The 13,258-nt window shown below is 36.7% G+C and overlaps 1 protein-coding gene across 1 annotated transcript; it reads right to left on the bottom strand.

The window, feature by feature from the left end:
- Positions 1–396: 396 nt before the first annotated feature.
- LOC142541148 (serine/threonine-protein phosphatase PP1 isozyme 2-like) lies at positions 397–2,807 on the bottom strand. Its single transcript, XM_075647764.1, has 3 exons — positions 2,507–2,807; positions 908–1,467; positions 397–831 (listed from the first exon to the last, which is right to left on the bottom strand). The coding sequence occupies exons 1-3, from the start codon at positions 2,715–2,717 to the stop codon at positions 661–663; spliced, it is 942 nt and encodes a 313-aa protein (XP_075503879.1). The 5' UTR covers positions 2,718–2,807; the 3' UTR covers positions 397–660.
- Positions 2,808–13,258: the final 10,451 nt, after the last annotated feature.

Genomic DNA, 13,258 nt, shown 5'->3' with positions numbered 1-13,258 from the left:
GGCAAATCAATGTTCTAAAAATACGTCGTAGCGTGGAGAATAAAGTTCAAGGAAAAAAAAAAGAAACATTTTCAATTTTTATTTTAATTTAAATTATTTCAATTCAAAAAATAAATAAAAAGATAAGATTTTCAATTTGTACCGTTTGTTTGAATTGATAAAGAAAATTGATAATTTGAACTTTTATTAAACTTGGTTTAATGTGTATCATAATATATGCATTCAAGTAAAATATTAAAATGAAAAATATATAACAGTCACTAGTCATAAAAAATGTTAATCCATAATCTTATTCGATAAATTTATATATCATTAAAAGTTAGTAAAATCATCAGAAAATATGTAAAAGAAATAAAGCGTTAGGAAAATGAAAAAGAAAATATCAATCCAGCAGGGTAAAAACAAAGCAGCAGCCTAGAAAATAAGGTGTATTTGTCGTCTTGGTTGAATATTTGTGGTTTCGCGGCCAATACGGAGATGGAATCTCCACCTCACTACACTACACAATACTTGAAAAAGATGTGCAATTCATTCGAATTCGAGACGTTCCAATATTTGGATAGAATCTCCACCTCATTACACATTTCTTGATATTCACCCACAGAAAAGATCATAACTAAATAAACGAACCATGGCCCAGAGTCATCATAACTTGCTTCTTCACAAGAGCCGCTTTTTATCGGTCGGTTTAAGGATCTGAAACGAGCACATCAAACTCTCGTCGACACTCATCATAGCACCAGCATTATCGAATTCCCCACAATAGTTCGGAGCAGAGAATACAGTCACCAGTTTCCTTTCCGCAAAAAATTCATATCCATCTTCTACGACCTGATCAAGAAACTATCCAGTTAACTCTGAGATACGAGCTTATGGATGAAAAATAAGTCTATCGAAAAACTAATACCTGATGAGCACGACAAACAAGATCCATATCTTGTTGTGACAAAAATTCAGCCACCTTATCGGAACCAAATGTGTACGAGACTCCCCTATCGTTCATCCCCCAACCTCTAATTTCTCTACAAGGATCGGACCATAGTAAATCACAAAGTAAACCAGTGTCGGGAACATCAGTTGGACGCAGTAAATTCCTTATTTGATCCAAGTTTGTTAGGTCTGGAGAAAGACCACCGTGCATGCAAAGTATTTTCTCATCTACAAGAGCTGCCACAGGAAGGCAGTTGAAACACTCGGTAAAAACTTTCCATAGTTTAACATTGAATCGGCGTTTACATTCATCATAGAATCCATATATCCTGTTAATAGAGGCACATTCATGATTTCCTCGTAAAAGAAAGAAATTCTCTGGATATTTTATTTTATAAGCAAGGAGCAGGCAGATTGTTTCCAAACTTTGTTTCCCACGATCGACATAATCCCCTAAGAACAAATAATTGGCCTCTGGAGGAAATCCCCCATATTCAAAAAGCCTTAAAAGATCTCCATATTGTCCATGAATGTCACCTGGAATCCAAAAAAATTCATACCATCAAACTACCTTTACAAGTGCATGCAAAACAACAGAACAAGAGAAAAACAGCTACAACATCAGAGAATCACAAGTTCCTTTGATCAACACAAAATGATACTTTTCTATTCCTATCCTCAACTAAGTACATATCCAAACAAAATTTCTAAAGCGACCAACTTACTCTAATCTTGTACAACTTCATGCATAACCATCAATGCATTTCTTTGCCGAAGTGCAACAAAAAGCTAACATGATTCAGTGCTAAAGGCACGGCGAAGGCATAAGGGGCAATGCAAGACCTGTTAAACTGGGGAGCAAGGTGGGAACATATCAAATCTTGCCGAGAAAGGAGAGAGCTAACGTAAAAGTTTTTCCTGCAGGGGATAGAATTTTTAGGCCATCCATCATAATGAAAACTACCAAGATTCTGATCATTTTTCTAGTTATTTTGCTTTGTGAGTAAACTATAGAAACCCCATAGGGGCAAAAGACATACCACGACGAATAAAATTTCCAATAGCCGTGCTGTCACCGCTCACCAATTGCCAGATACCCCAGATTCCACAGTAACATAACGTGCGAAGTAATATGTTCATCAAATATTGATTGAACATATATTGATCATACAGACGGACTCAAAACCAAAAAACTTTCCTATACGTATATGCAAGTAAGCAAAACAAAGAAAGAAGCATTCGGAAAAACACACCATGCATCAAATTTTTTTTTTTTTGCACAATAATTAGTACTCTGAATAGCAGTCCCAGCTCAACTGAATATTTACATACATTATCCTTACAAAAGACGAAGCTCCAGTATTCCTCGTCCTATCAAAAATTTAAAAAAAAAATAATTTTTCCTAAGAAAAAGTCCACAATTTGACACACCCTCAGGAGATTGATCACGCCCCTACAACAAACAAACCAATCTCATAATCATATCACCTCATCATCAGGTCAAACACACAAAAATCCTAAATATATCACAGGCACCGTTCAAGAAGACGAGATAGATGGAATTTTAATATCGTACCGCAAATCTTGATAGGGGCTTCGAGCTCAAGAAGATTGGGTTGGGATAGAAAGATTTCACGCGACACGGTACATAAAGATCGAATCTCATTCTCCGACAGCTGCACCTGACGCACAGTCCTGGCGTTCCGAAACTCCAACAGGCGATTGATGATGTCATCCAAAACGGCCGGCTCTATTTCCTGTCCATTAGCCTTAGCCGCCGCCGCCATTTCTAGGGTTTCAACCCTTCAAATCCAAACACCGGAAACGAACAAACCCCAAAAATAAAATCTAGTTCTTCAATGTAGGATTCAACCTCGCGAGTGTCTTTAATAACAAGACCACAACTTCTTAAGAAAATAACAATAATAAAATAAGACAAAAACAATAATTATTAATGATTATTTATAGAACGTTTGATTCGTGTGACGTGATGATATGAATATATAATACGAATGATAATCACGAGATAATTAAATCGTTACAAGATGTAATATGAGTGATAAAAAAAATTATTAATATAAAAAACTGATGTCATATGATGTTTTGTATATATATTATGTGGTTTGATTGTTGATTCAATTATTTATATTTATTTTATCAAAAATATTATTAAACATAAAAAAATATCTAAAGTTTACTAGATTAATTTAATCTGGTAAATATGAGGTACGATTGTGTGGATGAGATAAAATATGTTTGATATGATTTTAAAATGATAGATTAGTTTAGTGAATGATATCTTAATTATCAAAATGCTCATAATATGTGGTGATGAATAATATGTTTTTTTAATAATTAAATATCAATAAAAGTATTTTACTATAACTAACTTCATTTAAATATATTTATAAAATAATTTTAAAATTTATTTTAATCATTGCATAAAAGTATTTTAGAAGTTATAAAAATATATTTTTCGTTGAATTTAATTGATAAAAATACAAATATATTAAAAAAATTAGCTCCATTGTAGATTGCATTATATTATTTATTTGTGTCGCTAGGCGTGGACAAACGAATTAACATATTTTAAAAATATATCAAGGACAAAAAATTGATATTTAGTTAATCAAATAATCCTAAAATTTGGATAGAAAACAATGCGTAATTAGATCATAAGTTTGTGAAAATAGAAGTCCAACGAACCAACTTATGACTTAGGTTATATTGATTCTTATGTAAAAATAATTTTTATTTTAATAATATTTTATGATTTTATCTAATTATAACATTTATTTTATCTGTATATTTATGCAAACTGTATAGATAAAGTCCTTGAATATGTTATACGTACAATGCGGTCTGTCTCTCAATGTAAGATCATCTAACTCATTACGAAGTGTATCGTATATTTTAAACAAGTTCTTAATCGAATCAGCCGTCTAAAATAAGGATAAATGTCACTTAATTTTGAAACCAGCATCTATGATGTAGATGTCATGTTTCATTGGTAAAGACATGTGATGTTCATTCATACAGATGAGTGATCATTGATGATGCACCGAACAACCCTCTCTCAAACTGTTCAAGTGGTTATCACTTATCGAGTGAAACAGTCTGTGGTTATAGTTGTATACTATTAGTGCTTGGACCCGGGACAACGTAGAGGCTCTACATACTAGCATGCACTTTGATCCGTTTACATACTCCATTGAGAGTCATAAGGTGGCGAGGTTGGGTGTAGTTTCGAAATACGTAGGACCCAATACATTATAGTCGGGGATTCACCGTTTGCCTACGAGTGAAAATATTTTATGTGATCTGATGAGTTAATAATGCAATTAGTCTCTGATTATAGTAAGAAATGTGTTTTAGATAAATGTGTTTTCCTAGTTACACATATGATGTCACTATTATTATTTAAAGATACATCACATCGTTATCGAATTCATAAGTAACTATTGATATACAAATGGTTGCAAATTCAATTGGATATATCAGTTGAAAGGACAATACTATATGCTAACCATAACTTGAAGTTCTTTCAGACGTTATCAGTGATACTTAGGGGATCATTGGACGATGCTATTAGATGTTCTTGCCTTATCATGACTTGATTGGTGCGATGAGATTTGAGTTCTAACATTTTTTATAAAGGGTTGATGAAAATAACGTGATTAATTAGGGTACGCCCGAATAAGAATAAATGTTATTATCTGAATCATAAAAAATTGTGAACATATGTCTAGCTGTATCCCTGAACTATTGAGGATCACACAAGTATCAGATTCGGTGTTTTCGTTGAGATAATTAAGTTTAAGGTTGTTAAATTTGGTGACTGTAGTTTGATAGAGATCAAACAGATTGTTTATAAAAGAATTTATAAGTGGATTTAATGAATTGGAAGTTGGCTTAACTGCTAATTAAATGTGAAAGTTGAACGGCATGTTTTGGTGAAAGAGTTCACAAAATTGGTAACTGCAAAAAATGGAACATTGAAAAGTTGCATTGAAAATTTTGATATTCGAAATTTTCAATTTTTATTATATGAACAAGATATGTACTCTTGAAACATCAGTGTTGTCTGATCATCGATCGATATTATAATTAGTTCACAATTATTTAATTACTGAAGTTAGAATCTACTAATTAATAAATAAAAATTAGAGTTGTGGTGATTACTATATATACGTAATTCTCATGAATATTCTAGAGGGGTCTAAAATTGGTTAATTAATTGATTAATCAATTAAAAATTAATTTAAAAATTAAATAGTATTTATTTAATTTTACATATATATATAATGTATTAACAAGATTTGACTTTGCATTATACATTCAACATGAGAATTTTAATTAATTAATGAAAATATATGAGCGGGATTCTTGATGTGATCAAGGAATCAAAAATAAATATTTCATTCAGTGACATATAAAATAACATAAGTTTTACACGTAGATTTTGGCCCGAGAAAATTCTTGCTCCATCTCCTCTCACAATAAGTTTTGGCTACCATCAAGTTTTTGAAGGAAAATTCACAGCGACGTACCGATTAGCACCGACAGAGATGGCAGAACTCAAGAAGCAGATTCAGGAACTTCTTGACAAGGAATTTATTCGCCCGAGTTTTTCGCCATGTGGCGCGCCAGTCTTATTTGTGAAGAAGAAGGATGGTTCGATGAGGCTCTGTATTGATTACCGGGAGTTAAACAGAGTTACAGTGAAGAACAAATACCCACTTCCGAGGATTGAAGATTTATTTGATCAGTTGCAGGGAGCTTCCGTATTCTCTAAGATTGATCTGCGTTCTGGGTATCATCAGTTACGGGTGAAAGACACCGATGTTCTCAAGACTGCTTTTAGGACTCGGTATGGCCACTTCGAGTTTCTTGTGATGCCGTTCGGTTTGGCGAATGCGCCAGCGATTTTCATGGATCTCATGAATCGCATATTTCAGCCGTATCTTGATCAGTTCGTGATAGTATTCATAGACGATATTCTTGTCTACTCAAAGAATCAAGAGGATCACAGCAGACATCTGACCACAGTATTGCAGACCTTACAAAAGCACAAGCTATTCGCGAAGTTCAGCAAGTGCGAGTTCTGGTCAGAGAAAGTGGCGTTCTTAAGCCACGTTGTTTCTAGCAGCGGTATTGAGGTGGACCCGACAAAAGTTGCAGCAGTCAGAGATTGGGTTGTGCTGCAAAATGCATCAGAGATCCGTAGTTTCCTTGGGCTAGTAGGATACTATCAGAAGTTTATTCAGGGATTCTCCTCCATCACAGTTCCACTCACGTCATTGACGAAGAAGAATGTTAAGTATGTGTGGAGCGAGGAATGTCAGAAGAGCTTCGATACATTGAAGCAAGCTCTTATTTCAGCGTCAGTATTGGCCATGCCTTCAGGGCCCGGAGATTTTGTTCTGTACACCGATGCTTCAAAACTCGGGTTAGGCGCAGTATTGATGCAGCATGGGAAGGTGATAGCATATGCTTCTCGTCAGTTGAAGATTCATGAGAAGAATTATCCTACCCATGATCTAGAGTTGGCAGCCGTAGTATTTGCATTGAAGATTTGAAGGCATTATTTGTACGGAGAGAAGTGCCTGATCTTTACCGACCACAAAAGTCTCAAATACTTCTTTACACAGAAAGAGTTGAATATGCGGCAGAGGCGTTGGTTGGAGCTAGTGAAGGATTATGACTGTGACATTAGCTATCATCCTGGTAAAGCTAATGTACTTGCGGATGCATTGAGCAGGAAAGTCGCAGTGATGGCTCATTTGGTGATTTCGAGACCTCTTCAGTCTGAGATGCAGAGGTTTGATCTAGAGACATATCCTTGAGGTAGAGTTCCTCGTCTATCTACTTTGACAATTCAGTCTTCTCTTCTAGACCGTATTCACAGTGGACAGTTAGGCAGACGAGCAGTTGGCAAAGTGGAGGCAGAGAGATGAGGCCAAGGGCAGTATCTTGTATACAGTTAGAGACGATATTGTGAGATATCGAGACAGAATGTGGGTTCCAAGCGACGATTCTATTCGAGAGGATATCTTATCTGAGGCCCATATGTCGCCGTACTCTATTCATCCAGGGAGTACGAAGATATACAAAGATCTACAGTTATTATATTGGTGGCCCGGAATGAAGAGGGATATCCGACGTTTTGTATCCGAGTGTTTGACGTGTCAGCTAGTGAAAGAGGAACATCAGAGACCAGCAGGTATGCTCAAGCCTCTTCCTATTCCCGAATGGAAGTGGGAGAATGTCACCATGGACTTCGTTGTCGGTCTGCCAAAGTCAGTCAGAGGGTCGAATGCTATATGGGTGATCGTAGATCGTCTTACGAAATCAGCTCATTTCTTGCCTATTAAGACGACTTTCTCCATGATCCAATATGCTAGAGTTGTATATCCGGGAGATCGTCAGACTTCATGGTATTCCCGTTTCTATAGTGTCTGACCGAGACCCTAGATTCACTTCCTCATTTGGGAAGAGTCTACATTCAGCTATGGGTACGAAGTTGTTGTTTAGCACAACTTTCCACCCACAGACAGATGGTCAGTCCGAGAGAGTTATCCAGATTTTGGAGGATCTTCTTCGTGCATGTGTTCTTGATTTCTCCGAGAGTTGGGAATCAAAGCTACCGTTGGTGGAGTTTACCTATAACAACAATTTTCAATCGTCTATAGGTATGGCTCCATATGAAGCACTGTACGGTCGTAAGTGTAGATCGCCTATTCATTGGGATGAAGTAGGGGAGAGAGCAGAATTGGGTCCGCAGATTGTGCAGCAGGCTGCTGATGCAGTAGTCAAGATCCGTGATAGGATGAGGACTGCACAGAGTAGACAGAAGAGTTATGCGGATCAGAGAAGGAGATATTTAGAGTTTGCTGTTGGTGACCATGTTTTCGTGAAGATTGCACCGATAAAAGGTGTCATGCGGTTCGGGAAGAAAGGAAAGCTCAGTCCGAGATTCATTGGACCATTTGAGATTCTCGACAGAGTTGGGACATTAGCTTATCGTGTTGCTCTTCCGCCGAATCTGGCCGGAGTACACAACGTGTTTCACGTCTCCATGTTGAGGAAGTATATGGCGAATCCATCGCATGTCTTGAACTTTGAACTGTTGCAGCTCACTCCGAACTTGTCTTATGAGGAAAGACCAGTGCAAATTTTAGACAGATAGGAGAAAAAGCTTCGGAACGAACTGGTCAAGCTAGTGAAAGTCAAATGGCTCAATCATTCGGAGGAGGAAGTGACGTGGGAATCTGAGCCAGAGATGAAGAGTCGATATCCCGAGTTATTCGGTAAGATTTAATTTCGGGGACGAAATTTCTTTAAGGGGGGGAGAGTTGTAGAACCACGAAAAATCAGATTACGTATAAGCCATGCATAATTGCTATTATGGAATTTTATAAATATATGAAGTGTTTAATTCAATTTTTATAATTGCTAAGTCATGATTATTTATTTTAAAAGTAGATGTTTAGTTTTATCTTTTCAGGATAAATACGCGAGGCCGGACCTGGAGTTTGGAGATTAGAGATAAGAAATTAAATAAGTTCTTTTGAATTAATATTTAATTAAAGCTTAAATTAAAAGGTGTAAACAAATGAGGATGAATTAATCTAGGTATAATATATTCAAGAAATTAAACATAGCATTTAAATATTTAAATTTGAGGTCACGTATGCCATACAAGATTCTAAGTAAGATTCTAAACTAAACAAATTTGTTAATGCATTAAAATATATATAATGGAGGTTTAAAATCTTAAACAATTAAAATGCAAGATTTAATAAAAATATACCATGCAAATTAGTAATAATTTTGGGTCCAACATTAAAATATTTCAAAGGTTGATAACTCTCCATTCAAACTACTCCTAATTGCACTTCATGGAGTATTCATTTCCCATTTTTAATTCACTAATTAGTAGTAATTCAAACATAATATTACACCTCATTTCTCCCCAACTAATTACTAAGCAAATCATCGAAAATATGCAGCAAAATAAATAAAAGGAATCGGCAGCAAGGGAATCAAAAAGCAATTCAAAAACCATTCAACTCCTTCACTTGTAACTCCCATTTTAATGTATGTTATGGCACCTTTAACACCACTTATAACATTTATCTTCCTTACCTACATATCCTACATTCATATGCCCGAAATTATCAGAAGAAAGCAGCTGATAAAATCGGGAAAATAGCAACAGAATCAAAGAAGAAACCCAACTCCGTTCCGCCGCTCGTATTCGTCGTATTGAATTGTTTTTTTGTCAAAACAAATTCCAGGCATGTATATTTTGTTCCTTTGCTCCTCAATCAAGCCATATTAGCTATTTTAAAGCAGTATATGATCAAGATTTATGAAACAACACGAAATATATCAGCAACATTGTAATGAACCAGCACAAAGCACTCACGGCTTTTTTGTTCTTGACTTCACGGTTTTGCTGAATTTTGTTGCTTACAGGATGTTGTTCGGTTCCACGTACTCAAGGATGCTTCTAGGCATAAATTATAATGTGTCAGGGTGTTATTGGTTCAATGGTTCAAGTCCATACACGCACAACAAAGAATTGACAGCAATATTTCCATGAGTTACAGTTTTGTGTCAAAGTTTCTGTCATTGAGTTGTCTAAGGGGTGTATTCGAATCCTGGCTGTCCTAGGGGCTGTAGCCATGGTTAGAACCCTTCCTTAACATGTCTAGGATGTGACCAAATCAGTCTTTACCAGCTTGATTCAAGGATCCATCAGATTTTTACATCAACAATGCAAGAGTCACTCGGTTTCATCTTTTCCGTTCTGTGTGAGTGTGGTTTCGGTTTTGGTGAGTTGTTTGGATTATGGTTGGCTTCTAGCCCATAGCCACGGTTCATACAACTCTCCATCATGTCTAGATCGAGCCATGGTCGATCAAATGGCCCTTAAAACGAGACAAGACAGTAAAATATTTCAATAAAAGACACTCCACCACAAGGGGTGCTCTCGGCTGGTATGCTGTGATTCTCCTAGGCGGTTGCTTGGGTTGTGGTTGGCTTTTAGCCCTTAGCCATGGTCCAAGCCATGCCTCAGGATGTTGCTAAGAGTATTTGGTTGGTGGTTCAGGTCAATGGTCATTAAATTTCAGAGTTTACACCACAAACACACAAGCTGTTACTGCTGTATTTTGACAGCAACTTTCAGTTTCGGTTTTGGTGCTTGTTTGAGTTCTTGGTTGGCTTTTAGCCCATGGCCTTGGACTGGACAATACCTCAATGAGTTAGAAAAGTCATGTTTTTGGCCGTTTGTGATTCGGTTAAGATTAGAGGTCGTACGAGAATTTACAGGTGTAATGTGCCAAAGTGACTCTCGAAAGAGCGTTTCATGATTTTGGCCTCCATTCACCCATTTTCGTGTTTTCCAGTCCTCATGAGTATTTTTCAGTATGTTAGGGATATTTTTAATCATGGTTAAACGTCGGTTTAATGTTGGTTCGGTTTGGTACGAAGCCATGATTGAAAAATTAAGTTGTTGGTCATAATAGTCTCGTTTTTGGTTCTATTGTTAAGTTTTGGTCAAGATAAGAATTTTTGCATGTGTCACATAATAGAATTAGGTTGCAGAAAGCCTGGGAGCGATCCAACTCATCCGGTAAAAATAATGTTATAATTATGTTACGTGCACAAAAATATAAAATGTTTATTTTTGAGATATATGCGATATGTCTTGTGGTCATCTTATGTGTATGGGTTTGGAAGTCGGTATGCGCAACCAAGGACCTCTCCACCCGGTAACTTACGACCAGTTTACGATTATGTATGGGTACGGATATCCAGTTCAAGGGCTGTGGTGATCTCTACCGCCCAGTATACTGTGGTTTAGTCTGATCAAGCGCTCAAGTTACGTTATGGGCCACTTGCTTAGAAACATTATCATTACCAGAAAATTATGATATGATATGACAGAGCTCTATTGAGCAAAGCTTTTACGTATGATTTTCAGATATGCACGTAGTTATAATTATTCATGATACGATTTTCACCATGCGCTTTACGATACCATATTTTTACGTTGCAGGCGATTTTATGATATATTTACTTGTTATTCACGATATATACATGTTGAGTCTTTAGACTCACTAGACTTAATTGTTGTAGATATTGATGAGATCGAGAATGTGGGCGGAGACCAGTGAGCTATTTTGGGGCAGCAGTAGTAAACCCGAGGACCTCATGTTTTAGTTTATGCACCTTGTAGCGTTCAAACTAAATTTTATTAGGTTGAATTATTTTAAGTTGTTGTTGGAAATACAATGTTGACTTCCGCTGTTATTTTAAATTTAAAATTATTTACATGTTTATTTTATAAATGAAGCAAGATAATTATTTATTTAGAAAAATTTTAATAATTCCAGCTAAAATATGAATACGAAATACGGGCCTTTACAGACAAAAAGTTGGGAAATTTTCGGTTAAGTTTCGGGTCGATTCGAGTTAAAACCGGGACCCCGGTTCAAGTTTTAAAACGAATCGGTTAAGTTATGAATTGGGCTCGAGTTTACGTCTAAGAATTTTTTTAAAAATGTTTTAGGACATTTTAAAGAGTTTGGTAATCTTCGGGTCAATTTTAGAGGTTCAGGGGTGAAACGATAATTTTGGGTTTCTAGGGGCAAAATGGTAATTTTGCACCCGGGGTGTGATTTTGGTCCAAGCAGCGCCCTGAGCACAAATATATGATATTCTAAATGTTCAGGCATCATGATTCACGATTTTTAAGAGTTTATGAGAATATACGTTGCATGCTTGAATTTATAGAAAATTGCATCAATGCATGATTTTTATAAGTGATGTAAATGATGATGTTTTGAATGATGAGAATTAGTTGACTATTGAAATATATGTAAATTTTAAGATGTATAAGTAAATTATGATCATGATGCCTAGGCACATTGGATGGGTAATCCTGTCACTGATGTCCGACAGCAGCCCGGTACCGCGGTTTATGTATGATGGATCCATCGTAAATGATGATGTACGATAGTCACCTCTAATGAACTGAATGATGAATGATGATTAACGATGAGCTGTTTGACACGTCACGATTGCATATGGCACGTTTATATTAAGCTTTTAAATTTCATGAAAGATATGTTGATTATGATATTTTTCATTTTTGTATGCTACGTATAGATATTCGTTATTTATGGTACAGGTGTGTTGAGTCTTTAGACTCACACTAGGGGTCTGTGATGCAGGTGAGTTCGATGTCCAGGAGACTGGAGGTGATGGACTCTGAGTTAACGGGCCTGGTGGGCGACACGACCCGAGGACCTATGATTTTCCGCACATTATGATTTTATGTTTTGGAGAGGATACGATGATTTTATACGCTGTTTAGTTTTACAGTTGATGTTAGGATTTTACTCGTCTTTACTCCGTTATATTTCATGGGTAATTGCTCGTGATAATTTTTAAATGATGTTTTTAAGTAGGATTGCATGCATGCGATTTAATTAAATGGTTATTTTCAAAATGAAAGATTTTAAAAAAAAATATTTTCGCACTTTTAAAATCAAGTAGACGTTTCAGTTGGTATAAGAGCAAGGTTCTTGTATAGGGTTGTGCCATCGCCAGCTTCTGCCGCTCAGTCTTCAAAGCCTCAAGTTTGTAAGCTTTTCGATTTAAGTGTTTTAAATGATTTGTTGTTATCACCTGCATGATTTCATGATTTAAGCATTGTGATGATTTACTGCTTCTGTTTCACTGTATTACGATTTAAGGCCCAGTAATTTCAAAACTAGAATAATTGCATGATGATTTACGTTTTAATTGGACTGTATTCAGATATGCCTCCCACACGCGAGCCCAGGATGGTTAGGATGGACGATATCCCTGAGGGTGGCGGAGGACCTCCACCACCACCACCACCAGGGGATCCAACTACCCGAGTCCTAGAGGGTATGTCTAGACTATTGGAGCAGGTGTCAGCAGGCTCCTAGACCGCAGACTGATATTTTTGAGCAGTTCCGTAGGCTCAACTCGAAGGAATTCGAGGGATATCACTGATCCATTCGTAGCTGAGGTGTGTATTAGATCACTGAAGCTTCAATTTGATTACCTTCAGATGAGGGATGGCGACCGGTCCATGTGCGCTATCTATATGCTGAGAGATGATGCGTCCCTATGGTGGGAAGAGCTGCGCATGTTGTTGACTTGGGCATCCTTACCTGGGCCAGGTTCAAGGAGTTATTCAACGGGAAGTACTCTCCATCAGACTTCAAGGGCCGCCTGACGATGGAGTTCATGAGTCTCCGCCCGGGGGATTCATCTGCGGCGG

The sequence above is a fragment of the Primulina tabacum genome, chromosome 3 (genome assembly GCF_025594145.1).
Source record: "Primulina tabacum isolate GXHZ01 chromosome 3, ASM2559414v2, whole genome shotgun sequence".
In the NCBI taxonomy this organism is placed as follows: domain Eukaryota; kingdom Viridiplantae; phylum Streptophyta; class Magnoliopsida; order Lamiales; family Gesneriaceae; genus Primulina; species Primulina tabacum.
Note: the sequence above shows the minus strand (reverse complement) of the source record. Positions and strands in the feature narration are given on the sequence as shown.

What these genes read in the sequence shown, in the direction of transcription:
- LOC142541148 (XM_075647764.1), bottom strand. Translation starts at nt 2,717, where the DNA reads ATGGCGGCGGCGGCTAAGGCTAATGGACAGGAAATAGAGCCGGCCGTT. An exon ending in AGCCCCTATCAAGATTTGCG is followed by an intron (nt 1,468 to 2,506) that starts GTACGATATTAA and finishes TTTGGATTCCAG; the next exon opens with GTGACATTCATGGACAATAT. An exon ending in TTGTTTGTCGTGCTCATCAG is followed by an intron (nt 832 to 907) that starts GTATTAGTTTTT and finishes TTTCTTGATCAG; the next exon opens with GTCGTAGAAGATGGATATGA.